Below are 27,755 nucleotides of genomic sequence, written 5' to 3' on the forward strand. Positions count from 1 at the left end.
CCCAACCAGTGAGGTGGCTCTTAATAATGCCATCTGCTGTCATTACTATCATCATTGTCATTATTACCATCATTGTCATTATTATCTGTTAGCTGAAGAGGGACAGCTTTGAGGACAGCAAATCTAGAGCGTACAGCTTGGAGGGAGGGGTGTGGTAAGCGAAGACAAGGGTATGATCTTCTAAGGGAGCACACCCCCTGTTCTGACTGCCCCCAGAAGACCAAAGCCACAAGCAGGGACCTCTTTAGGGAACAGTGAGAGGCAGGAAGTCCGGCCTCGGTGACTAACCAAAGGGAAATGGTCGCAAGTCACATCCCTACCTGGCTCCACCCTGGGGGGAAGGTTATGCAGGACACCTGGTGGCCAGGACAAAGGCCTAAGGTAGCCAAGGGCTGATTTGCATAGGCAACGAAGAGCTTCTTCCTCCTCTTTTCTAGCCTTCCAAAGGCTTCCTGGGCCTGTGGGTGGGAGGTGGCCCTTGAATGTGGCTGTAGGCGGGGGCAGAGTGGCACAAAACAGCCTTTGGAGTAGAGAGACTCCTTGAGAGAACCCAGAGAAGGCCCCAGTCCTTCCTAGGACCAGGCCCTATGGAGCGTGAATGTCCTTGTGCATCTGACCCCGGGTTTTCCTCCCATAAGAGAATTCTTTGAGGCTCCCTGAAGGTTGATTCCACTCCTGTGACCTGTCAAAAACTCCCCACTCTTCCATCTGCGTCCATCCAGCATTGAACCTGCAGACACCAGCAGCTGCATGGCTGCCCCTCCCGTCTGTCTGCCCCTCCCGCTCACCAGCCCCACCTCGCCTCTCAGAGGCTTCCTACGAGATCTCCGGCTGACCTGGCCCCTCATTCCAAGGCCTCAGCCTTACCCATTTCCCTTCAACTCAGTTCCACCAACACCCCCTACAAGCTGAGCACCGCGCCAGGTGCTGGGCACAGAGGGGTAGATGAAACACATCCAACCCCTCAGGGAACTGGCCAACCAACCCATGGTTGACAGATGTAAGCAAATGAGTTGATAGGGACCCTGGTAGAAGTCTGCACAAAACACAAAAGAGGAGACAGTGTGTTCGCTCTGGGGTGGAGTGGGGGCAGTGTCAGGAAAAGCTACAGAGGCGAGGTGACACTTAAGCAGGCTTCTAAAGGATCTGTAGAATTTCACCTGGTGAACAGGAGGGAAGGTGTTCGGCAGGGGCCCACCTGAGCACGGGCATGGCAGCGTTGTGCCTACACATGCTGTGTTTGGTGTGCCTAGAGCTTCTGGTCCAAGTTAGTGACATAACAATGAGCCCACTGCCTGGAGCCCAAGCTGAGCGGCAGCAGGATAGGGAAGGACCATCCTGGACACCTGGCTGGGGCGAGGTTGGGGAGCATGTGCTGAGCCAAGTTGACTCCCCGTCAGGGGAAAGGTTGAAGCCATTCACACAGATGATGAAGGTATTGGACCCTGTCCCAGTTCTGTGTTCACTTTTTATCTTTTATAGAATTGGGCATCTGGAGAGTCAAAAATAGACCTTTGCCCATTGGGACAGGAAGTCTGGAGACCAAGGGATCCAGGGGAAGGTTTGGGAGAAGAGTGAGGTAGGAACTGGATGGAGGGTCACCCAGAAATGAGCAGGACAGGAAATGGTCTGGCAGGGGTTGGGCCAGGGCGGGAGGGAAGAGGGGGCCTGCCAGCTGGTGGTCGGGGCCCTGCACTACCTGTTCTGAAGAGCCCTGAGGGCCACACATGTCCTGCCCTGCCTTCCTGGGCCAAACCCTCAGTGCATTCTCTGCTCTCTCCACAGCTCTTGAGGCCTGTGCTCTGAAAGGTGCTAGAAACAGAGCCTGTGAGTGTGGTCCGGGACTCCAGAGCCCCTAACCCACCGCCACTATGGTAGGAAAAGGTGCCAAAGCGATGCTGGTGAGTACAGGGACCAGACTGCAGGGAGGAGGGGGTCATGACACCATCCCCGCTGGGGCCTGCTGTCAGCTGCTGGCCCTGACAGGAGGGCCTAGGAGGCTCCGTGGGGCCCCGAGTCTGGCACTGCCAGGGCTCCTGAGTGCTAGGGCTGTCCCAGGCCCAGGTGGGCAGCCCCTCACCCAGCAGGTTAGATGCTGCCATGGCTCCGAGCCCATAGCAGTGCAGATTCCACCGCAGAGCCCGAAAGGCATGCTAGGAGGCACGAGGCACACTTCCCACCCTCCTCACAAGATACCCTGGAGAGAAGGCTGCAGTCAGTCCTGCTGGGAGGGCTGTCCTGTGGCTGACACCCAGGCACCCCCAACGCTGTGCTCTGCCTGCCGTGGGGAGCATTCAGCATGTGCTGATCAAGGGGTCCTCAGAGCCTGTCTGATTTTTTTCTTCTTCCACTCTGAAAAGTAACATAGAGCGTTTCATTTTGGTTTTGTTTGGTTTTTTGCGGTACGTGGGCCTCTCACTGTTGCGGCCTCTCCCGTTGCGGAGCACAGGCTCCGGACACGCAGGCTCAGCGGCCATGGCTCACGGGCCCAGCCGCTCCGCGGCATGTGGGACCTTCCCGGACCGGGGCACAAACCCGTCTCCCCTGCATCGGCAGACGGACTCTCAACCACTGTGCCACCAGGGAAGCCCAGAGCGTTTCATTTTGAATCCTATCCTGAAGCCTCCTCAGAAAACCTCCCTCTCCCCCTTCCCCAAGCCACAGCTCTTCACTGCTCACTGCCTCAGAGCACAGGAGAGGTGGTGAGAAGCAGTGGGCAAGGGCCGGCTCACTGATGGACGGAACAGGCCAGCACTGGAATCAGGAACCAGGAAGATACCCCAAGGGCAGTGGTTGTATTCCTTCACTTGGGATCTTGCCTCAGGAGCCAGTGACACTGGGCAGCTGTCAGGGGAGGAAGCCAGTGACCGAGCACGGCCCCTCCCGTGGCTCCTCCCTTCTCCACTTGGATTCTCCTGTTGCTGTTCCCATTCAGTGAAAGACTGATTGGCCCAGGGTCTCTGCCGAGCCCTCCCAAAACAAGCCCTGTCCCTCACCAGGGATTTGATTTCTGGGACTCGAAGTACTTGGTCCAAAGGAATGGTCTGGGGGAGAGAGCTGGACAGTCATGCTCCAGGCTCAGGACCCTCTATCCTCTATCCCGTTCTGAACTTCCAGCATCCAGCCCCTCAGACCTGCTCTGGTCTGGCCCCCTCCTGACTGGAACATGTCCGAACGCACTAAGCTTCTCAAAGTATTCCTCAGCCAGCCTGAACTCTGAGTGCTCAGATGTGGGCAGAGCTGGAGGTCTCCTGACCTGAATACTTGCTAGGGGGTGGATGCTGTGATCGAATCAAAAATGGCCTCACCCTTCCCGGAAGTGTTGGAATTGCCATGGGCCTGTTACAGGAAGTGGCTCTGCCCCTCCCTACATGGGGATTCTGTGTCCCATGAAACTTAAGAAACCCTCCGAGTACTCTGTACTACTCAGTACTGGCTGCTCTGCTTTCTCTGGAGTGACCCTCAGAGGACTGGGGCAGGGAGGCAGGAGAGATGTGGAACCCACGTGGGCAGCATAGGGAGCGTGAATCACAAGGTCCCAGAATCCCTGCCGGAGCTGAGTTTCCCGGACCCTGGGCTCTGCCGGCCAGCAGGCCAGCCCGTCTGTGGAAGGGAATGTTGCGTTGGGACGCCTGTTCCCAGCACCAGGATGTGCCTAAAGATAGCTGGGGCTCGATTTCCTCCGTGCCCTCTGACCTTTGACTTCTGCCCGCCGCTGCTGAGTCTGAGGCTCCATAGCATGTCCCCTGGGCACCCCCAGCGGTTGCTCGAGATTCTATTCCTGCTTCTTTCTCAGTTCTGCTTATGACCTTGGGCTCCGCTATTCTCGGGACCCAGTTTGGAACCAGTTCCGCCTCCATTCAGTGCTTGTCTCTAGGATACAGCCTCTGAGGAGAGCCATCTCTCCTAGCTAACCTAGGCAGCTGCGCCTGGACTTTATTAGGTGCCTGTGGTCCCCTAAGGGCAAGTGACTGAGGATGCTCCTTCTCTGGATGCCATGGTGGGGCAGAACAGAGTGTCTTGAGGGCCATGCATGTAAGCCAGTGGCACTTGGACTGTCTCAGGTCTGTGGCTTCTGTTGCCGTTGGTGCCCTGGTAGGCTGGGAGTAGGCAGCTGGCCCCTGCCATGGGGTCCTCACTTCCATCCCCCTTTGCCCCAGGTTTGGGTATGAGGACAGGTGTCCCCTGGGTCTCTTCAGTGTCCACCCTATGTCATCCTTGGACCTTCTGCTGGGCTCTTCATGTGGCAGGTGCCCCGTGGAGGGTGAGCCACTTCCCAGCACGTGCCCAGACCCACATGCCTGCCGCACGTGTCCCTCCCCCCGCTCCCAGCCCAGATGCTCTCTGCCAGGCCAGCTCAGCTGCCTCCCTCACGCCTCAGCAGCTCCTAGGACAGGGCCGTGCAGGAACCCAGCTGGCCGGGGTGCCTCCAAGCCTGGGAGCAGCTGGGATGCTTGGGGGCACTGGGGGTGGGGGGTGGCGGTGGTCCTTTCGTGGAGACCTAGTGCCTCTATACACATGTGGGGCCGGGCTGCCTGGGGCTCGGAGGACAGAGAGCTGGAGGAGAGGAGCCCAGGACAGGAGAGCCCTACTGGGTCAGCTTTAACCCCACAGCTGCACACCAAGTCCACAAGCTGGCCAACTCAGTCCCCTCCCCTGTGTCCGCTCCCCACTCATACAGCATCTTGGGCAGAAAGGCCTTGGTGAGCCTCACTGGCCTCTCCCAACATCTTCTTTTTTGTTTTACGCGGGCCTCTCACCGTTGCGGCCCCTCCCGTCGCGGAGCACAGGCTCCAGATGCGCAGGCCCAGCGGCCACGGCTCACAGGCCCAGCCGCTCCGCAGCACGTGGGATCCCCCCGGACCGGGGCACGAACCCGCATCCCCTGCATTGGCAGGCGGACTCTCAACCACTGCGCCACCAGGGAAGCCCCAACATCTTTGAGTTCACTGGTTGCTTCTGCCCCTGGAAGCCTCATGATGAATAAGAGCAGTGTGACCCGGGCTAGAGCCCTGGGTGCCAGAACGTCTGAATCGTCCTAGAAGGCTTTTTTTTAAAAATTTATTTTATTTATTTGTTTGTTTGTTTGTTTGTTATTTTGGCTGCGTTGGGTCTTTGTTGCTGCACGCAGGCTTTCTCTAGTTGCAGTGAGCGGAGGCAGGCTTCTCACTGCGGTGGCTTCCCTTGTTGTGGAGCACGGGCTCTAGGCGTGCGAGCTTCAGTAGTTGTGGCACACGGGCTCAGTAGTTGTGGCTCGTGGGCTCTAGGGCGGAGCTCAGTAGTTGTGGCGCACGGGCTTAGTTGCTCCACGGCATGTGGGATATTCCCGGACCAGGGCTTGAACCCATGTCCCCTGCATTGGCAGGTGGATTCTTAACCACTGCGCCACCAGGGAAGGCCCCCTAGAAGGCTTTGAAAGCACCACAGGCCACCTGGGGCTGCCCCGCCCCGACCTGTTCTGTTATGCTTTGACAAGAGGGTTTGGATACTTCTTGTCTGCAGCAGCCCTCACAGGGCCTGGCGAACAGTGGGTGCTCACCCAGCCCAAGTCCTGGCATGTAGCAGGTGCTCAACTAGTATGGGCTTGACACACATTGGGATCTGAGCAAGCACAGGCTTGACACCCACCTGGCCCTCCCTTGGTAGAGGGCCTGTCACTTACCAGCCACTCACCTAGCATGAGTCCCAGCATGTAACAAGTGCTCAGCTAGTACAGACATGGCAAACATTGGGCACTCACTTAACACAGTGCAAGGGGCACAGTGGGTGCTCACCCTGCTCAGGCCTGGGCATATACTGGGTCCTCACGTGGCACAGAATTTGGCATGCATGGGGCACTCGTGTAGTGCAGGACCCAGCACACCACAAGGGCTCCCTGTGGGGTGGACACACAGTGGGTGCTCTCTTAACACAGAGCCTGGCACACAGTGGGAGCTCTCCCAGCATTGGATTTGGCACACACTGTGTGCCTTCCTAGCATGGGTTTGACACACAGTAGGTCTTCTCCTACCTCAGGCACCGACACACAGTGGGCACTCTCCTTCTATAAGGCCTAGCACAGAGAAGGTGCTCTCCTAGCCAGGACAGCCTGAGCAATGACTTAGATAATCAACTAGATGATCCTAGATGCGCAACTACCCCCTCCCCAGTGAAATGGACAATATCTAGATCCAGAGGAAAAGGCCCAACCTCCCTAGGCTTCCTCTCCGGACCAAGGACCTGCCCTCCGTTCCTCTTGGTCTCCCTCCCCTCCCCGGCCTCCCTGGAGGCCACCTACTCAGTCCTGCGGCCTCCCCTCCCCTCACACGGCTTCCCTGCAGCCCCTCCGCCCCCAGCACTTTCCAGTCCTGGCTCAGTAGGACCTTCCCTCGGAGTCACAGGGTACAACAAAGCCCCTAGACTCCTTGGCCCTCTGGAGGCATGCCCACTCTTATTAAGAAAAGTCAGAGGCGGGGTTGGGGGAGTCGGCCTCCCTGAGTGGGGCTGGAGCAGCTGGATCCCGCTAATGAGGCCTCATTACTGCCAGGACCCAGCTGGGCCGCTGCCGCCTCCTGTCCCCATGGCCAGAGCCAGAGAAAGCTGTCCAGCCAGGGCTGCCTGTTCTGGGCACCCAGCCCAGGCCAGGGCAGCCAAAGCCCGGAGCCCACCCTGGGTGGAAGTGAGCAGTTGGGCATCATGGGTGACTGGGCCTTCCTGGAGCCAGTGGCCCAGCCAGGGCCTTGGCCCTCAGTTTGGGCTCACAGGAAGTCCGCGGAGCGTGTCTGGGGACCCGGCTGCGTGAGGCTGGCCCGGGGAACAGCTCAGTCAGTGGAGTCTGAGGCCATTCTTAGGAGACTTTCTTGAGCGGAGGTCAGTCCCCATCTTCTTCCCCAAAATGGGCATAACAACATACCTACCTCAAGGGGCTGTCGGAAGGATTAAACGAGTTAATGTATATCTAAAGTGTTTAGGACAGTGTCTGGCTCATGGTAAGCACTTAATATGTATTAGCTGTTACTATTATTAATAATGCTATTGGCTTCAAAGACAGATGGATATTATCCCCATCTTAGAGATGAAAAAACTAAGACCAGACATGTTAAGTGACTTGCCTAAGGAGATATATATAGTGAGAACTGCCAGAGCTGGGGTTTGAACCCAGGCTTGTCTGACTCTAAAGCCTTTGCCCTTAAAAAAAAATGTCATCCTGCCATGTTCCCACTGGGGTCACCTCACTTACCAAACTCACAAGGAAGCTCTCCTTTACATCAGAATTCATCCATGCTTCCATTTGACCGATGTTTACTAAGATCCTACCATGTACCAGACCCTTTGCCAACCTATCAGTTTCCAAAAAGAGCTCTGCCCTCCCAGCACCAGAACACCCGTGCCCACCTTCCTGGCCATGGGTTTGTGGGGTCTCAGCATCCGCTGGAGACTGACCAGTGAGTGTGGCCTCAGAGGAGAGGGATAGGATGGGTCTGAGTGACATTCCACCCCAGCCATGGTGACACCTGCTGGACTGTGCCCAGCCCACTCGGTACACACTCCCAGAGGGAATACCTCAGGTTCTGGGCGATGCAGTACGAATCCTCAAAGGTCCTTATTCTGCAGCCACCCTCTTGGCTAATGCCATCTTTCTTCAGACAGGTGACAGCACCGTTCACTAAGCCAGAGCTTTTTTACATGGTCAGTCATATTCTCTAATGGGGACACTCCATCGTCTTGTCTGGTTGAGAGTCCCCAACTCCTGGAAGGACTGCTTCAGGACCCATCAGCCCACAGCCCACAGCATTCTAAGAAGTCTGAGATGCTCTGGTAGTGCCCTGTGGGTTGCGCCCCCTTCCCCCTTCTCCTTCACCATCTCTAGTGCCCAGTGGTACCCAACCACAGGAGCCCACCAAGTGCCAGGCCTATGCGCTCAGAAGCATCTGGGCCCCAGACCTCATTCTGGAATGGAACTGAGCCGCCCTCTCTCTCCCTTCCACGCCCGCTCTGCCTCACCCTGTGGCTGTGAGTGTGTGTGTGTGTGTTTTGTTCCAATAACTTGCTGGGAACAAGGGAGAAATACAACAAACGCTGCGCTTCACTCTAACTGTGGAGCACCCGCGCTGGGCTGCATGGGGACTGGCTGGAGGGGGAGGGCCGGGGAGGGGGTAGGCAGAGCTTCAGGAGGAGATGAGGTGAAAGTAATTGATGCTGCCCAGCCAGCAGTGGAGGAGGCAGGGGATGCGTCAGTGTCGCCAGAGCCGGCAGAGGTGTGAATGAGAGGGGACACGCACACGCCCGCCAAGTGCTCACCCTGGGATGGCCGCGGCTCAGGGACCTGTGGCCCCCTCCTCCCCAGAACAGGTCAGTCACCTTCCAGGAGGTCGAGCCCCCTCTCTGGTGCCAGGAAGACTGGGAGGCAGGGCTGGGGGTGGGGAGAGGGACTGAGTGGTCTGTGCCAGGGAGGGGCAGGCACAGCCAGCCAGAGAGACAGACAGCAGCAAAAGTGACCCAGAAAGTTGCAACTGTGCAAAGGAGCGGGAAGAGTTAGCTATGCAGAGGCGGCACAGGAGAGGAGAGTGGGGCTACTAGGGCTCCCCCAGCCCAGGGACCTGCTGAGAATCTGCTCTGTGTATCAAAGCTGCATTGTCCTAGCTCCCGGGGAGACGGGCCGGAGGTGCCCAGGAATTGTACTAATCAATACAGCCCCATTGTCTGTGCCACGGCAGCTACTCCTATGGGGAGAGTGGTGAGGGGGCAGGGGAACTCGTTACATGGACTCGGTGGTGAGCGTGGGGGAACGGGATGGGGCTACAGTCTCGGCTGCGAGGAGAGAGACCCCACGCGGTGTTCGCCAGTGTCTAGGACAAGTGCCCGGAGGGCATCCTGACTTGACCTTCGGAAGGCAAGAGAAGGAATGTCCTCTGGGGAGATGTGGGCTGCATTTGGGAGAAACATTATGCAGGGCTGCCCTCCACCTTCAGGACTGCCAGGGTCAGAAGCCAAAGCCACTTTCCAGAATGCGAGCCCGCTGCCAACCGAGCGGGGCAGAGACTGCTCACGGCTGCCACAGTGCAGGGCATGACTGCTGGGCTTCAGGGCAGAAGCAGAGCCCACCCAATGGCCCTATCACTTCTCCCAGGGCCCAGAGTGGAGCCTGGCATGCCTGGGGTGCATCTTCTGTCTGCTGTCCACAATACTGGCAGATCACTCTCTGCCAGTCAGGGCTCTGGGATGAAACAGCCCCGGGCATGTCCTTGCCTCTCTCACCTCCTGTGTGAGGGCCTGATCTCCTGACAGGTGCTCGGAGGTTTTCCTTGAAGCGAGAGGCACTAATAGTCCCTGCGTACTGCTCAGGTCTGCGGTAGATTTTCCCACGGTCCTGCTGCTCCAGCCCGGGCCCTTGACTCTTTCCCGTGTCTGGATGAGCGAAGCCAGATGAAAGATGGAAGGCTCTGTCATTGCGGGGCAGATGTTGCCTGAGGGCCAGCCTGGCTCCTGGATTGCTTGGACCGATGGGAGGGAAGTTGGGGAAACAAGAACCGAGGGGTGTGAGGGGGTCACAGGGTCTCCTGAGGCAGCCACGGTTTACTGTCCTGGCTGTTCTGCCTGAATTCCCCACTGGGACTCAGAGAAAGTTGCCAGTGATCTGGATTTGGCGCAAGGTCAGTCTGGGATGTAGGGTCTTGCCCGTTCTCCTCCACAAAGTTTGTCTTGGATGGGGCTTCATCCCTTGAGCAAACCCTGGGGCTGCAGAGTCCTGGACAAGAAGCCTGCTGGATCCTCATGGGGCCCGCCCTGCCCGGGCTGCTGCAGGATTCCTCAGTGCCCACCAAGAGCAGAGCTCACAGTTCACAGAAATATCCCGTGGACACCGCTCTCGGAGGGCAGGAGTCGGGAGCCAGAGCACAACCGCCGCCCAGGGTAGAATCCTGGGCTGCCTCTGGGTCTGAGCATGAAGAAGGAAGGGCCACCCCTGCGGTGGTGCTGGTGGCCGCCACTGGGAGCGGGCTCTGCAGCATTGTTTCTTTACACGTTGCTGTAGTTTCCAATTTTTTTTAAATGATAAGCTTTTATAATCAGAAAGAAAGCAATAACACCTTCTTCTTTTTTTTTAGTTGTTTAGAAAGCGAGTGGGAACTAATGGAAAATACAGGAGAGAGTCAGAAATAGCAAATTCCAGGCAGGGCAGAGCTACAGAATATTAGGAGATCTATTGAGGTCGTCTGTCTATCCCCTGATTTTACAGGAAAAGATGCTGAATGCTGAGAGTGGAAGTGGCTTGCCCAGGGCTGCTGAGGGAGCAGGTTCTAGAATGCTAGGCTTCTAACCCCCAGTGCAGGGTCCCGCCCTACCAGGCCCAAGGTATAGAGGGAGATATGGATTCTGTCCTCAGAGCTGAACTCCCTTAATTCCAGGAGTTCATCCGGACCAGTGAATACGTAGAGGGCAGAGGGCTATGGAAAGGACTTATGTAAGGGACTGCTCGGTGTGGCTCACCCCTCTAGGCAGGAACAGGGGTGGGAAGTTGTGAACCCAAGACAGGTCAACGACTGCTTCTAAGGGTAAGGGGCGTGGAGGGTTTTATACGTGTATGTCTGTGCACGGCAGGCGTCATGGAGGATGACCAGCCAGCCCACCCACACAGCCATGGAAGGCACCCCCAGTAGCCTGCATCCTGCCGGGCCTGGGGAAGCTCGGGCACAGGGCAGGGCAGGGCATTCCCTGCCCTGGAGATCACTCACCGGGTGAGTCAGAGGTGAGGTGGGGGAGCCCCTCCAGGGAGCCCAAGGAGGAGGGGAGCAGCCCAGAGGGGCACCAGGCCACTATGGTTTAATTCACCACCCAGGTGTGAGCGACTGACTGAGGGAGGTTGGGAGAGGAGCGAGGGGCTGACAGGGGGAGGTGCGTGATGGGCAGGACCAGCCTGGAGCCCGGCCAGTGGGCGGGGCCGAGCTGGGTTAGGCAGACAGGCCACCAGTCTGGGCAGACCAGGAGCACAAAGAAATTCTTTCGTGCGCACCTCAGAGCCAACAACCTCTGCAGGGACAGTTAATATCAGTGACACGCCGTCCATCTAGCAGATCAAGAAAATGGGAGGCTTAGAATGGGGAAAATTATGCAGGGAGAAAAAAAGTTGTGCAGCATTGAAAAAGGCTCACCAGCCTTGGGCGTCGCTGCCAGGGAAGGAAGTGGAGGGGCGTCCCCAGAGGAGGGCTGGGGGAGGAAGGGAACTAGAGCCCCTAGGACCACCCCCTACAGAGGGACCCTTCCCTCCAGTGTACTTGGAGGAAGGTTGGCTTCTTCTGTCCCTGCTGAGCGCCATGCCCTCACCAGCCAGGCTGCCTGCACATAGCCCGCACTGGAATTGAGCTATTTGTAGTGAGGTGGATGGACCTAGAGTCTGTCATACAGAGTGAAGTAAGTCAGAAAGAGAAAGACAAATACCGTATGCTAACACATATATATGGAATTTAAGGAAAAAAAATGTCATGAAGAACCTAGGGATAAGACAGGAATAAAGACACAGACCTACTAGAGAATGGACTTGAGGATATGGGGAGGGGGAAGGGTAAGCTGTGACAAAGTGAGAGAGTGGCATGGACATATATACACTACCAAACGTAAGGTAGATAGCTAGTGGGAAGCAGCCGCATAGCACAGGGAGATCAGCTCGGTGCTTTGTGACCGCCTGGAGGGGTGGGATAGGGAGGGTGGGAGGGAGGGAGACGCAAGAGGGAAGAGATATGGGAACATATGTATATGTATAACTGATTCACTTTGTTATAAAGCAGAAACTAACACACCATTGTAAAGCAATTATACCCCAATAAAGATGTTAAAAAAAAAAAAAAGTCAGAGGCCTAGCTGCGGACCAGGCTCCCGGCAGCATCCCATCCACAGTCCCTGAATGGGGCACCGCGGGGCTGGGGAGCAGCAGATGGTGCTGCTTCTGCCGCGAGCTCCTCGTACCATTTGCAGGGCGTCATTTCAGCTCCTTCTGCACAGCAGACCCCTAGTGTTGCCTGTTACTTCCCGCCACAGCCCAATCCCCAGTTCCAAGCCCCTGTCCCCCAGGCTCTGGCCTCCCCAGGTCACAGCCGGTAGGGCTGAGCTGGTTAGCACAAGGCTTAGTGGTGTGCTGCTCTTGAATGGAGTGACCACTGGCTCTTGATGGCTCAGTCAAGCTACCGCCTAGGCACTCGGCTGGAGGCATCATCACCCTCCCTGCCCCCTCCACGCCAGGGAAGGAGCAGACCTCAGAGGTCCAAGTCTGGTCCCGCTGCACTTGGTCAGGGGGCTGGGGCCAGGAGAGAGGCCTTGAACTTCAGGCCTTGGGGACCTCGGTCTCTGCAAGAGGCTTTGCCCTTGCCCAGCCCATGAGGCCATCCTGGACCCTCAGTTGTCTCTTTTACAGCTGTAACCGCTGCTTCGTGACCCCACCCATGTACTCCACAGCTGCCACAATCCCCCATTGTGCCCCTAAGTAAACAAGCCTTGGACAGAATAAAACTGTTATTGTAGGAGCAACATATAGGAGCCCTATTGGGCTGGGATTTGTTTGGGAATGGATAAACTACCCCAAGCAGGCCCCACACCCTCTGAAAAAATGCTCCCCTGACCCTGAGGTATTTCTAGGCCTGTCCCAAAAAAAGACCCTAGGAGGTGGTGACAGGCGCTTAGGCAGGATTCTGTAAGGACCTGTCACACTGGAACTGGGAGCCGCCCACTCCCAGAGACAAGGTGGCCTTCAAGCCCCTTCATCAGGGAGGCCTTCTGCGACCGCACCCAGCCCCCAGCCCCACCCCTTGTCATCCTTCCATGCTCTTGTGACTTGAGAAATTCCCCTTTGTGGGCACATTGAAGTTGCATATAAAAATTATGTGTTTATCTCATTGATGGCTTACTTCCTCCTGGACTTCTAGCTCTGAGTGGGTAGGGGTGTGTTTTGTTCACTGCTGAATTCCCCGAGCCTGGTGCAGGGCCTGGCACATAGTAGGAGCTCGTAAACCTCCGTGGCTGCATGAATGAAAGTACACAGGCTCTGCTGGTTGGCTCTGCGTGCTCCTTGAAGGGAGCACCACGGTTTCTGGTACTGTGCCCCCAAACCTTCTGGGATGGTATAAGGCTCAGTGTCTTCTCCGGGCAATGCTGGATTGGGTGTGCAGGACAAGGGTGTCTGTGCTGTAGTGCCCACGTGGTGTGCAAACCTAGAGCACCCCCCCAGATGTACCCATTGCGGGAGCAAGGGATGCACGGCTGGGGGGCCACCACCAGGTGCTGGGGCCTCCTGTGCCTGCCTTCCTAAATGGGCCTTTCCAGAGGGCGCAGGCCTGGGGAGGCCACTCCTCCCCTCTGCGTCTGTTGGTCAGTGTCAGGGTCCGACAGCGTGTCAAAGCACCAGGCCCGTTTGTTTACTGGCCAGCGTGCCTATTGTCCTTGAATATGTCTCTTTCAAGCTGAGGGTCAGCGTCACTGCAGTGCCATCCCTCAGAGGCCGTGCGGCTGTGTCCCTGATCCTGGGTGTCCTCCAGGGACGCCTGGCCATTTCTCTCAGGAGAGCAGCCCATCTCTGGGAGACTGTCTCCGTCACTCAAGGACTCTGGGCTTCTCTGTTGGTGACTCTCGGGGTCCCTGTCTCTTAGTGAGACACCTCTGACCCCTCAGGCACTGGCTCAGGGTGGCTCGGTTTCCAGCTCACCTGGTAGGGGGTGGAAAGGCCAGGGCATGGGGGAGGGGTGCACTCACTTATAAAGGAACTTGCTGGGTTAGTTCCAGCTGTGGGGTTAGGGTCCTCAATGGGGCTTCAGGCCACCCAGTCCAGCCTCACAGCTCCTCCAGGCCAGCCCGGCATCCTTCCCTTGGGGCAAACTCCCTCATCAGCCCCTCCTGACCAGCCCGTCTTCTGCAGCCCACCTCTTGTCAGCTCAGAGACCCTTTTCTAGAGTCACTCCCTCTGTTTCCCCTAGCAGAGTCTGTCCTCCAAGTCTGGCGTGGTGCCTACAACTCTGGTCTCCTCCCCCCAACTCATGGCCAGCATCCCCCAGCCCAGGTCAGCTTCCCCAGGGCCCCCGCCCCTGTCATGGCAATATACATGGCTCCCCTGGCCCTCCCATCCTGAGCCCCAGAATGCCCTCCCCAGGTCTGGCCCAGCTCAGTTGCTTCCCCCTTCCCCCACCCTACAGCCCTGCCCACCGTGTGCCCCCCGGAAAAAGCCTTCAGCTGGGGGAGGGGTCCGGGTCCCCTCCCCCGCAGCCGCCTGCCATGGGCAGCGTGCTCAGCCTGGCGATGTGGTGGCTGCGGCTGGGGGGAATGTCTGGACACAGGCCCCTTTGTGCCCAGCCCAGCTTGGCTGCTTGGTATGAGGCTCAGCTGCTCCCAGATCCTCACCCAAAGGGGAGAGGGGAGACTTGGGAGGGGCTGGCGCTGGGGGGCCCTCAGCTCGAGCTCCCTCTCAGTGTCCCACCTCTCAGATGTCGGTAGCAGCTGCTCAGGTGGGCTGGCGCCCCTGGCACAGCGTGCTGGGGGGCTGGTGAGGGAGGCCGGCTTAGCACCCTCCGGTGGCCGCTACTCCCTCTCCCGTCCTCTGCCGGGCCTGCCTGCAGCTGCTGCCAGCAGAGGGGAAGCCCAGGGTGGGGTGGGGGCCTGGAGGGTCCATGGTGTCCCCACTGGGGGAGGCCCAAAGGGTCAGGCACCGCGCGTGCAGATGCCTTGCTGATGGTAGCTTCTCTCCTGTCCCCGCAGAATGGTGCTGTGCCCAGTGAGGCCACCAAGAAGGACCAGAACCTCAAACGAGGCAACTGGGGCAACCAGATCGAGTTTGTACTGACGAGCGTGGGCTATGCCGTGGGCCTGGGCAATGTCTGGCGCTTCCCGTACCTCTGCTATCGCAACGGGGGAGGTAGCCAGCGGGCACAGGGCAGGGTCCACCCACGTGGATAGAGCCCACCCCCCGGGGCCCAGCCGCCCCCTCCGCGGCACACACTCCAGACAGGCTGGCCTCTGGCCCTGATCTCCTTTGCCCCCATCCCTGGCTTAGGTACCCTTTACCTAAGGCGCAGCACCCCCGACCCTGGCAGCCTGCTCCCTCGAGGGGAGGAGAGGTAGAGGAAAGCAACCCAGCCTCCCAAGGCTCCCTGTTTTATACTGCCTGTGTTTCAGCAGCCCCGCGCCCAAATGATTCAGGGATATTTGAGGATCTCATTGACTAATGTGTGCGAAATTGCTTGGTTAAGCCATCAAATCCCACCCAAACATGGCGGCTCTGGGCCCTGGGTTTGACTCAGAGCAGACTTCCTGAGAGCCTCTGTCAGGTTCAAAGACAGGTGGTGAGCAGTGTGCCCCAGACTTAGGCTCCGGCCCAGCGCGTGGCATACCCTCCTGGGGGCCCAGCCAGTTGCAAAGGTTTTGCTGTCAGTTCTGAGCAGGAAGAGGGTGGGATTTCCCCAAAGCCGCCCTGAGCCAGCCCTCTCCCCGCCCACCAGGCGCCTTCATGTTCCCCTACTTCATCATGCTCACCTTCTGTGGGATCCCACTGTTCTTCATGGAGCTCTCCTTCGGCCAGTTTGCAAGTCAGGGCTGCCTGGGGGTGTGGAGGATCAGCCCCATGTTCAAAGGTGAGGCCTGGGTGGGGTACGTGCACGCTCGCGCGCGCGCGCGCGCACACACACACACACACACACACACACACACACACACGGGCCTCTGGGGACCATGCTGACTCGCCCATCTGTATAAACACTGCCAACCCCTATGGGACACTGGTGTTAACCCGAGGCCCCCATCAATGGCCAAGGCCATGGACACATGCTGGGATCCACGTTTACTTGGCCTCCACGCTCTCTTCCTACCACATTCATACACGAAGGCCCTTCGCCCCCCAGCTCGCCCCTGCCAAGGCCTTGAGCTGCCTCTTTTGTGGCACTCCATGAAAGCCTGCCTCTTACGCCCTTCGGAATTAGCCTTGCCTCCTTCAGCTAGACGTGTGAGGCTGCTCCGGCCCCTCTCCTCCCCCAGGTGTGGGCTATGGCATGATGGTGGTGTCCACATACATCGGCATCTACTACAACGTGGTCATCTGCATCGCCTTCTACTACTTCTTCTCGTCCATGACGCCCGTGCTGCCCTGGGCCTACTGCAGTAACCCCTGGAACACACCCGACTGTGCCGGTGTGCTGGATGCCTCCAACATCACCAATGGCTCCCGGCCTCCCACCCTGCCTGGCAACCTCTCCCACGCGCTCAACCACACCCTCCAGAGGACCAGCCCCAGCGAGGAGTACTGGAGGTGAGGCCCCCAAGGGACCTGGGCTTCTGGGGGGGACCCCTGGCGCCAACACTCAGCCCTCGCCTTGGCCATCAGGCAACCGTCTGCAGCCTCGGGAGGGTACCAGGAATGGAGGGGGCCAGACGTGCGGGAAGAGGTACAGGGAGTTCACAGCCTGGTTCAGGAGAGGCTGACGCTCACACAGTGGCAGCGAGGGAGAGAGGGCTCCAGCAGTCAGACAAGTCTGCAGAGGAGAGTCAGGGAAAAGGGGGATGGCTTCCTGGAGAGAACAGCACGCGTGGAGGCCCTGGGTCCCAGCTGAGCAGGGGCTGGTCCTGAGCCTGAGGGGAACCTGTTGTGATGAGAATGACAGGAGTGTGGGGAGCTCACGGGCCGTGAGATAGCCTAGGAGGGAGCACCAGCCCTCTTGGAGAACTTACAGGAATGAATCACAGACCTAATGCTGCGGAACAGAAGAAGCCGTGAAAGTTTCCTGAGCCCAGGGCTGTCCTCGTCAGGCTGTGCTTAGGAAAGATAGCCTGGCACCACCGTGCTCCGTGGTGACAGAGGATGGAGTCTTGGGGCTGGCTGAAGGGAAGGCTGCTGCTGGAGATGTTCGGAAGATCTTGTCCCAGCTGGGTGGGTGTGAGGGCACAGCAGGACATCCTGGAGGAAATTCCCCATGTCCTGTTGAGGAACTCATGGGAAGAGGGCTTGGTGGACTGGTGGGTAGGCGTCGTTCATTCATTCCGCAAACATTTATGGCGTCCACCCTGCCGGGCCCTGTGTGCCCGTGGGGTATGCATGGCCCTGAGCCCCTGCCCTCAGGAGTTCACAGTCCAGGGTGGGAGATGGGTAGTTACCGCTCTTAGGGGCAGGTGCCTCAGTGCAGGTATGTTCAGGGATGTGGTGGGTACAGGAGGAGCTGATCAAGAAGGCTTCCCAGAGGAGGGAGGGAGACATAGGAGGGATTGGGAGAGACGTGAGCAGGTGAGCCGAGGCCAGGAGGTGGCAAACTGGAGCTGGGGTCGGGGGCAGGTGAGACACTGAGTATTGGGACAGAAGAGGCCAGAGGCATCATAAGGGGCAGAGCTTCTCATGCCAGGCTGAGGGTTGGAGGCCTTCTCCACGATGTGATGGAGAGCCGTGGGTGAGCGGCCGAGGCCCCAGTGATACCTGAAGTCCTAGCAGGTCAGTATCCTCGAAGCCCAAGCCCAGTGCTCAAACCCTGAGGGCCCAGCTCCCCTGCGCCAGCCTCTGTGCTGGGCTATAGACATTCAAAGATGGTTAAGATGTGGTCACTGCCCTTGGGGCTCGTGGTGGAGACAACAGAGCTGTTGCCTCCCAGTAAGGGGCGGGCAAATTTACCTCTGGGCAGACTCAGTCATTCAGTCATAGGACAGGTCATTTCCTGAGCTCCTAGTAGGTACCAGGCACAGCACTCAGAGTGGGGACAGAGCAGGGAGTAAGAAACAGACTCTGCCCATTTAGGTATTCTGCTATATTTGAGGCATGGTGTGGACTGGGCAGCTTGATCTAGACTGGGGGTGAACCTTCTGGAAGTTCCCAGAAGCACAGTGCTCCGCCCATACGCCGGAGATTCTCCAGAAGCTCTCACCCCAGGGGCTGTCTGCCAGGGATTCCCCAACGGGTGGGTCCACTGCAGGGCAAAGCTCACGAGATTTTATCCAGTGCAATTAGAGGGGGATTTCCCTCAAAGAAAACTAGCCATGGGTCAGGAGGTCCACAGGGTGGCCAGCTCAACTCTACTCCTCAGCCGGGGCTGGAGCCAGGCATCCCTGAGGAGCTGCTTGTCCCAGGCAGTACTCGTTCCTTGAAGGATGGCTCCCTGCCGCCCCCTCCTGGAGAGCCTGGGGAAATGACCCTTGAGAGGGCTGCCCCGGATGGCATCAGCAAGGAGGTGAGGCGAGCAAGCACCCCCATTTCTCGGGCAGCTACTATGTGCCAGGCATATTCTCTTACATGATATTATCCCTGTTTTTCAGATTCAGAGACTTACGCTCAGAGGTTAACGAACTAGGCAGCAATGCTGTGTCAAGATATACATGCCTCTCTGACTGGTGCCTAGTGTGAATTAGGCCAATGATACTCTACAGGCATTCTTGGTCCACACTCTCCAGCGCCCCTCTGGAAAGCTGCACAATCTCATTTGAGCCCCACAGCAACGCTGTTAGGTAGTGGGTGCAGGTTTTATAAAATATTCCCGTTTTACAGGTGAACAAACAAGTCAAAAGAAAGGTTAAGTGACTCCTCTAAAGCAAGAGAAGTTCCCAGGGCAGATTTCTGAGCCCACGTCTGCCTCTTGCTCCCCCTTTGGCCCACAGTCTTCCCCTCCTTCACCACCCCTTCACAACCTTGTCTTACAGTCCTCTGTGTGCTGGTGTAACGCCTGCTAGGCAGGCCCTAAGCTCAGGACATGCCCTCTCATCTCCCCAGCAGACACCTGACACCCAGTGGGACTTGGATCCCAGCACCCCTCTCCTGGTGTCTTCATGGCAGCCCCGGAGCCACACAGACCTCACTCAAATCCTGGCTCTGCCACTTACCAGCTGCGTGGACTTGGGAGGTCACCAAAACTCTCTAAGTCTCAGCTGTTCATCCGTTAAGCAGAGGTGGTTACATCATTCTTGTTGTTATAAAGATGCAACATAAATCACTAGGAACAGTGATGGGTGCTCAGTAAGCACAGTGATAGCCACTGCTGGAGATGCGGTGAAATAGATTAGGGTGTCCTGTTCTCGAGGCATTTACCATCTGGTTGGGGAAATTTAAAAATAATGCAGAATAATTCCAGAGATGTTATGCGAGAGCCAACTTGTAAATATGTGGGGTTCCAAAAGTTTTAAGGTTAGCTGTTTGATCTCAAAAGCACATAGTCCAAAACCAAAACAAAACACTAAATATGGTACTATAAAAAGATAGGTAGAGTTCATTATTTAGTTCCCAGGCTAGCCTTCTAAACTCTTTAAGCCCTCGTATTATATGCTGGACTCTTGCAATAAAAGATAATATAAAGCACTACCAGCTTAACAGGTATAATTAGCAAAGTTTTTAAAAAGTCTTTTGAACAAGAAATGGTTTCTTTACTTTGAACGCTGTTGCTTAAAGTAAAGCGATTCTCGGCTGTAGCAGTAGGACCCGATGGCTATTCTGGAAAGCAGAGCCTCCCAACACGATGCACCCTAGTGTGCCAGTCCGGTGGCGCTTGGGCAGCCCAGAGTCCCCAGCCCTGCTGCCTTACTTTGAGTGGCCTTGTCGATTTGCCCTTACGGGTCCAAAATATTTTTTCTGCGTGCCACGAAGGGAAAAGGATTGGAAAGCACAGCTGCAGGGGTCCAGGAGCCTCTCCTTGGGGGGAACCTCTCCATCCCTTTGTCTTTAGTTCCCCTATGGACTAAGAGCCTGGAAAGGTTCCACCCCAGGGCGTGGCCCGTTGAATGAACCAGCGCTATGGCGGGAGTTGGACAGGAGAGGGGCGTGTTGGGCAGCGCCCTCTGCAGGTCACAATGTGTAAGGCGGCCTGGGGGAAGATTTGAGGCAGAGGAGGGAGGACAAGGTGCTTGCAAGTCTTAACAGCCAGGCAGGCTGACCAAGCAAACACCAAGTCCCAGGCCTGGCAACATTGTCCCATGAGGGGCCGGAGTGACAACCCCTCGCAAGGTATTAAACATGTTGTCATGAGGTTTGAGAACTGATTTGGAAAAAAAAAAGTGAAAATAGCTAAGACTAGAGGACAGCCTATGAGCTACCCTGAGAGACCCTTGCTGAAAGAAGGGAAAGAAAGAAAAAAAAAAAAAGAAGGGAAAGAAAGGAGCCTGTATTTACCTAAATTTCTCTACAAATTATCCTAGGTTGGTGTTATGATGCCCATTTTACAGATGAGGAAACTGAGGCTCAAGAGTTTGTCTCTTGCTCATCACTTCTAGCCTGGACAACTCCAACAACCAAGCCAGTCCCCCTCCAGGTTCTCCCCTTTCTACTTCTCAGTCCATTTTCCATCACATGTATTCATTCATGCATTCAACAAATATTTATTGGGCACTGCTCTGTGCCAGGCACTGTGCTAAGCACTGGGGGATACAACAGTGAACAAAACAGACAAAAACCCCAGCCTTCAGAGGGCAGATGACAAACTAAATAGTAGAATGTACAGTGTGATAGAAAGAGATGTGCTGTGGAGGAAAATATAGCAGAGAAGGGGGTAAGGTGTGCCAGGCTGGGGCCAGGGTGGCAGGTTTAATCAGGTGTGCCAGAGTAGGCTCCTTTGCAAAGAGGACACCTGAGTGAAGACCTGAAGGAAGTAAAGAGGGCGGGAGCCACGTGGACAAGCCCAGCTGCATAATTTGTGGGGCCCACTGCAAAATGAAAAGATGGGGCCCCTAGTTCAAATGAATTAAGAACTTCAAGATGACAATGGCAGGGCATTAAACCAAGCACAGGGCCCTTCTAAGCGTGGGGTCCTGTGTGCCTGCACAGGTCTCACACCCATGTGGACATGTGGAGATTTGGGGAAAGGGTACTCCAAATAGGGAATAGCATGTGCAAAGGTGGGAGCATGCCCGGCATATTTAAAGAACAGCAAGGAGCCCAGTGCAGCTGGAGCCAGTGAGCAAGGGGGAGAGCAGGAGGAGAGGAGGTCCGGGAGATGGCAGGAGGTAATGGATCATGCAGGGCTCTGTAGCCACCGTAAGGACTTTGGTTTTTCCATGACGAGAGATGGGAGCTACTGCAAGGTTTTGAGCCCAGGAGAGACCCTGAGAGTGCTCTTCTAAAAACCTTCCAGAAGCTTCTCACTGTTCTCAGAATAAAATCCAAACTTCTCAGCCTTGACTTCGCAGCTTCTCTTGGTCTGGTCCCTTCCTATCTTCATCTTTCTTTATTCCCTTCCCTCTTCTCCTCCAGCCTTCCTGAGCTACTGACATGCCCAGGCGGGGCTGTGCTGGTTCCTGACCCCTGTCCTGCTGCGTGCTATTCCCTCAGCCTGGCATACACTTCCACTCCTCTTCACCCATCTCCTCCCCATCCCTCGAACTTTGGCTCAAGCTTCACCTCTTCCAGGAAGACTTCCAGTGTGCTCCTCCCCATGGGGTTGAGGCACTCCTCCTGGCAGTACCCACAATGCCTGATCCAGGTCTATATGCCCAGCATCTAGCAAGGGCCTGGCACATAAACGTCCAGTTGATTGAAAGAGCACAGCTGGCATGGCACAGGGCGCCAGATAGAGCCACACATACGTAGCTTCAAGTCTGGGCCTGCGTGCTCCGGAGCCCCCATCTTTACTCAGTCCTCCACTGCCTCCCTCTGTTCATCAGAGCTGGAGGACTAGTGTGGGTGAAAAGATCACAGAAGGCTTCCTGGAGGAGGTGACGCCAGATAGGGTGTGTCTAGTCAGGAGGAGAGGGCATTCCTGAAGGGAGAAACACACAAGCAAGGGCCTGGGCTGGGTCTGAGCAGGGACAGGGAGACCTCCACACCCAGGGGCTGAAGAGGCTGGCCCAGGACCAGGGTGTGGCCTGCAGGTGCCCTTGAGGGTCCTGGGAGAGGAAGCAGGCAGAGGGGGCTGGGCCTGCCGGGGCTGGCGCCTCACAGACGCTCCCATCTCACATCAGCCAGCTGCTGGGACTTCGTGAGAAAGGAGGGAGCTGCGAGGCTGGGCCCTGGCCTTGGGAGTTTGTTGCTGGGTGGCGGGGCTGGCCATCAGTGACAAAGTATCCCCTTTCCAGGCTTTATGTGCTGAAGCTGTCAGATGACATCGGAAACTTCGGGGAGGTGCGACTGCCCCTCCTTGGCTGCCTGGGTGTCTCCTGGGTGGTCGTCTTCCTCTGCCTCATCCGAGGGGTCAAGTCTTCAGGGAAAGTAAGTACCCCTCCCCCAGCAGGGTCTGTGCCCACCCAGAGATATCCTGCCTCCCCTACCTGGGTTTTGTGTGTGGAGGGGTGGGTGGGGGAGTGATGAAAGGATATGGGAGGGGAAGAGGAACCAGAGGACCAGTGGTGGTTGAGGGGGCAGGAAGAGCCCAGAGGCGTCCAGCGGGGCCCCTCTCGCACCCAGGTGGTGTACTTTACGGCCACATTTCCCTACGTGGTGCTGACCATCCTGTTCATCCGCGGCGTGACCCTGGAAGGAGCCTTCACGGGCATCACGTACTACCTGACCCCACAGTGGGACAAGATCCTGGAGGCCAAGGTGGGCTGTGGATGGAGGGGGACCTAGCGGGCCGGGGAGAGGCAGGGAGGCACCAGCTTCTGACCACAGCTCCTCACCGGCCCGTCCCTCCCGCAGGTCTGGGGGGATGCCGCCTCCCAGATCTTCTACTCGCTGGGCTGTGCGTGGGGCGGCCTCATCACCATGGCTTCCTACAACAAGTTCCACAACAACTGTTACCGGTGAGACTCTCCCTTCCAGCCCTGGGGCTGCCCCCAGTTCCTACCCTCTCTGCAGCCTGACCCCGGCTCCCCCAGACCCACCAGGTCCAGTGCAGCCTCCTGGCCCACCAGGGCCCTCCCTTCCACTCATGGCCTTGAGGGCCTGGCAACGCGGGGTCCGGGTCCAGTCATTGCAGAACGGAGAGAGCTTTGGCAGAAGAGAGGAGAGGTGAAGACGGTGATGCCCCAGGGCTCTGTGAGGACTCAGGAGCCTCAGGCCCACTTAAAGAGGCCCAGAGCAGACCAGAAAAGAGATTGGGGGCACCTTTGTTCCTAGAACTTTCTCTGTCTCCAAGTCTCTTGGCCCAAAGTGGGCAGGGGGAACTAAGCTGCGTGTCCTGACTCTACCTGGTTTCCTCCCCATCAGGGACAGTGTCATCATCAGCATCACTAACTGTGCCACCAGCGTCTATGCCGGCTTTGTCATCTTCTCCATCCTGGGCTTCATGGCCAGTCACCTGGGTGTGGACGTGTCACGCGTGGCAGACCACGGCCCTGGCCTGGCCTTCGTGGCATACCCTGAGGCCCTCACCCTGCTACCCATCTCCCCGCTCTGGTCCCTGCTCTTCTTCTTCATGCTCATCTTGCTGGGGCTGGGCACTCAGGTACGAGGTGCAGAACATGGGCCTGTGGCCTGGGGAGGGAGGAGGCAGGGGCGGAGGTCGGGCCCCTGCTCTGATGGCTGTATCCTGCAGTTCTGCCTCCTAGAGACGCTGGTCACGGCCATTGTGGATGAGGTAGGGAATGAGTGGATCCTGCAGAAAAAGACTTATGTGACCTTGGGCGTGGCTGTGGCTGGCTTCCTGCTGGGCATCCCCCTCACCAGCCAGGTAAGAACCGAGGGAAAGGCTAGGCCAGAGTTGCCAGGGTATGGGGCTTAACAAGGGGGGAGCGTAGCCTCGGGCACCCTGGACTCAGCTGCCCACTGGCCCGCAGGCAGGCATCTACTGGCTGCTGCTGATGGACAACTACGCGGCCAGCTTCTCTTTGGTCGTCATCTCCTGCATCATGTGTGTGTCCATCATGTACATTTACGGTAAGTGCCCAAGCTTACGTGGCCTCCCGTGTCCCGGCTCTTGGCCTGCCCACGCTGTCCTGCTGACCTCCCTCTCTCCAGGGCACCACAACTACTTCCAGGACATCCAGATGATGCTGGGATTCCCACCGCCCCTCTTCTTCCAGATCTGCTGGCGCTTCGTCTCTCCAGCTATCATCTTTGTAAGTTCCTCAGTTGTCCCTCCCCTGCTGCCCTGTGGCAAGCGTCCTTCTCTTGGGAACCAGCAAAGGGAGAGCAAGAGCCTATCCATCTGGCCAGAGCTCCCCATGGAGGCTCCACACCCACAAATCTGACCACTGGGGGTCCGAGCAAGGTTGCGTAGAGTCAGACAGGTGTGTGGAGGCTCAGAACCACCCAGGCCCTGGCCTTGGGCTAGGAAGGGAGTACAGGGCCCTTTATTTGAAGACAGTGCCCAGCTTCGGAAGGGTTAAGCAGGCTGGCAGCAGCTGAGAGCCGGCCCTCCCTCCCTGGTGTTCCCGCCTGGCATTCCCAGAGGAGCCTCGGGAACCATGACTGACAGTGGCGTCAGCCTCCGTCAGCCTCGCTGAGCTCCTGTCTCCAGTCCCTGATAGCCGAGGTGCTCAGAGTACTCAGGGTATGTGGTGTGAATGCATGTTGCAGAAGCAGGTTGTACAAGTCAGATGTCAGCTCAGGATCCGGGACACCCTCGTAAGCCTTCCAGGCACTGGAGTGGGCCGGCTTGGGAGGGGGAATTCTGGGTTTCCACCAGTATTCAACACCTGGGAAACTCCCATCAGGGAGCTGACATGGTGGAGGGAACTCCCACCGTGGCCGGGAACCATATATTAAGTCATGTGATACAACTCTCCAAGGTATCGTTATGATCTCCACTTTACAGATGAGGAAACTGAGGCACCGAAATGTTAAGTAATTGATCCAAGGCTACACAGCTTCTAAGAGGCAGAGCCCTCATGCGAAGCAGGTAGCCTGATCTGGAGCCTGTGTGCTGGGCCTGTGCGACACTAGAAACAAGTGCAGGAGGAGGGGTGGTCTATGGACTAAAAACCCTCTGATTTTGCTCCTTTATGCTCAGGGTGAGAAATGGGGGGCAAAAGGGATTTGCTAGTGTGATGGTCCCTCCACAGAGAAGAGGCAGAGCCATCTCTGAGTGACGGAGGGGTCAGCCCAGTGGCCAGGGCAGGGTCCGGAGTCATGCCCCCGTCATGCCAGCCCCTGTGTGCCACAGAGGTCAGCACCGGATTTCCACTTCGGCTCATGTTTCTGAATAAAAGGCCCCTGAGGGCTGAGGCCTCCGTCACATGGGGTGTGGGATCTTCCCGAGCCTGGCGCAGGCACCAGCTCTGGCCACCGGCCCAGCTTTGAAACAGGAGCAACGGAAGTCTCCTGTAAGGGGTGGGAGGAGGGGAGGGTAGATGCCAGCCAAGCGCCGTGCCCTTGAGGGTTGTGGCTTTGGCCCAGGGCCTGCCCCAGGGGAGCTCATCCTCCACGGCTCCCGGGAGGCTGCTGCCCTGCTCGGGACCCAGGGCACCGCCCAGGCAGGGCAGGAGGCAGGAAGGGCCCTGGGTCCAGTGTCTCCACGAGATTGAGTCAAAGCCGGCAGCACCCTCTCTGTGCCCAGAAAGCCAGGCTGGAGTCACCTTCAGGTGAGGATGCCAGGCTCTGTGGACACGTGTTTCTGGGCTGTTGGTTTTCTTTGGGGGCTTTACTTCTTTATATTGCTGAAAAGGTCTTTTTTTGACAAACTCCATCCTTCTATCAGCTCAAATAAAGAATTTATTGGGATTTCCCCAGTGGTCCAGTGGTTAAGACTCTGCCTTCCAATGCAGGAGGCGTGGGTTTGATCCCTGGTCGGGAAACTAAGATCCCACATGCTGTGGGGTGTGGCCAAAAACCTAAAAAAAATTTTTTTTTAAAGAATTTATCCACACCTTAGATCAGGATCTAATTCCATTCAGAAAACTTGCTCTAAGCTCCTCCGTGTGCAGCGTCCTAGGAGGGCCCACTCACCCCTGAATGGATATAGGTCTTGCCTTCTAGAATTTGGTCACCCAGAAGGCTGGACGGGCCTGAGCTCCAGGACACAACTGAGGGCTCAGGGTGGACGCTGAGCCCTCCTGGCAAGTGGCATCCACTGCCCCGGCTCCTCTGGGTGGCCCGTGAGCCACCTGCCCATCTTTCTGCTAACTTTAGTTTTTTCGTTACTGGAACCCCAGGCTTTATTTCCCATGTCCCTCATCTCTTTCCAAAGCGGTTCCAGAGAGCATCCCCAGCCTGACACTCATGATTTCTAGCCTTTGGAGCCTCCCCAGGCTGTCTGTCACTGTCTCCACAGCCACAGACTGGCAGGACTTTGCCCTTTCCTCTCCCCCATTACTCCCACCTCCTTGCATAAGTCAGTTCAGATCAGCACACAAGATTGTGCCAGGCACTGTGCTGGGCACTGGAGACCCAGAGCTGATGCAATCCCAGGAGCTCCTGGGTCTGGGGGAAACACCCATAAAATGCTTAGTAGATGGAAAATGCCACTAAAGCCCTTTCAGGAAGAGGAGACTGGAAATCAGTGGAGGCTTCTTGAAGGAGGTGGCATTTGCATAGGGTTTGACAGAGGAAGATGCAAAAGAGGATCCTCCATAGTAAGAAGGGTGGGAAACGCTGGGTGTAGCAGAGACACTGAGACAGTAAGGCCAGAAAGATAAGCCGAGGTCTTGATGTGAGGCGGAGAAGGCCCTAAAGGCCAGGGATTCGGCCTTGCTTCAGCAGGCAATGCAGGGCCATTGCGAGTCTTTGAGCAGAACTGACTTCCAGGGGCCACGGCAGCTGAGTGGCTCCCTGGCTGGTTCAGGATTACGCAGAAGACAGACCTCTCCCCTTCCACCGTGGCCACCTGCCCATCATACCCTGGGCCCCTGGTTCCATCAGCTTCTTCCACTACCCAAATGTTGACGTCACCCCCGCCCTCCCCAAAATGCCTCTTTCTAGTTTGGGAAACTGGAGAGGGAGGGAGGGGGTGCAGATAGGAGGCCTGAGGCCTGGGTGGGGCTGGGCAGGACTCACGCCCACTCCCGTCCCCCACTCTCTGCAGTTCATTCTCATCTTCACGGTGATCCAGTACCAGCCAATTACCTACAACCACTACCAGTATCCAGGCTGGGCTGTGGCCATCGGCTTCCTCATGGCTCTGTCCTCTGTCATTTGCATTCCACTCTACGCCCTGTACCAGCTCTGCCGCACAGATGGGGATACCCTCCTCCAGGTGAGGGGTGGGGGCAGGGGGCAGCCAGGTGAAACAGGAGGGGGTGGATGTATGGGGCTTCAGGGCTCCCTTCTGAGGACCGTGCCCACCCCGCCCCCAACCATGCCTACCTCTCCTGCAGCGTCTGAAGAATGCGACCAAGCCAAGCAGAGACTGGGGGCCCGCCCTCCTGGAGCACCGAACGGGGCGCTATGCCCGCACCATCCCACCCTCTCCTGAAGACGGGCTTGAGGTCCAGCCGCTGCACCCAGACAAGGCCCAGATCCCCACGGTGGGCAGTAACGGCTCCAGCCGTCTGCAGGACTCCCGGATATGAGCACAACTGCCGGGGGAGTGCCCCACCCCCGCCCCGTGCTCCCGCCACAGAGACTGGGGAGGCGGTGGACAGGTGTCACCGCCTGCCCCTCCACGCCCGGACCAGGGCGGCTCCTGTCACCTTGGCCACCACTGCTTGCGTGGTCATTCGTGCTCGTGTCCCTAGTGTTTACAGGTCCTTTGGATGCCAAGATGGCAGCTGGGGGGCGTGAGTGATGGGAGGGTTGCTGGGGGGCCCAAAGCACTTTGGAGGGGTCTCAGGCCAGGTCCCCGGAGGCAGCTGGACTTTATGTGGCCTCTGATGCCCCCACACGTTGCCCTGAGCTAAGGTTCTGGGTGGGCCCCCTACCTGTCCCCCTCCCCGAGCCTTCAGCCTCCTGACCAGTGTTCCTGCCCCCACAGCAGACCCCAGCCTCTGCCCAGGCAGGTTTGGATCTTCCTACCTGGAGGCAGGGTAAGGGGCTAGGG

At 57.4% G+C, this 27,755-nt stretch overlaps 1 protein-coding gene across 1 annotated transcript; it reads left to right on the forward strand.

Moving 5' to 3' along the window:
- Positions 1–1,856: 1,856 nt before the first annotated feature.
- Positions 1,857–27,288, forward strand: SLC6A9 (solute carrier family 6 member 9; the record flags this gene model as incomplete). The annotated part of the gene is made up of 13 exons (XM_082646827.1): positions 1,857–1,901; positions 14,713–14,869; positions 15,453–15,584; positions 15,985–16,255; positions 21,979–22,111; positions 22,307–22,441; positions 22,538–22,641; positions 23,048–23,285; positions 23,376–23,510; positions 23,617–23,716; positions 23,798–23,898; positions 26,802–26,972; positions 27,094–27,288. The coding sequence occupies exons 1-13, from the start codon at positions 1,872–1,874 to the stop codon at positions 27,286–27,288; spliced, it is 1,902 nt and encodes a 633-aa protein (XP_082502953.1). The 5' UTR covers positions 1,857–1,871.
- Positions 27,289–27,755: the final 467 nt, after the last annotated feature.

This window comes from Grampus griseus (genome assembly GCF_964374135.1).
Source record: "Grampus griseus genome assembly, chromosome: 1".
Taxonomy (NCBI): domain Eukaryota; kingdom Metazoa; phylum Chordata; class Mammalia; order Artiodactyla; family Delphinidae; genus Grampus; species Grampus griseus.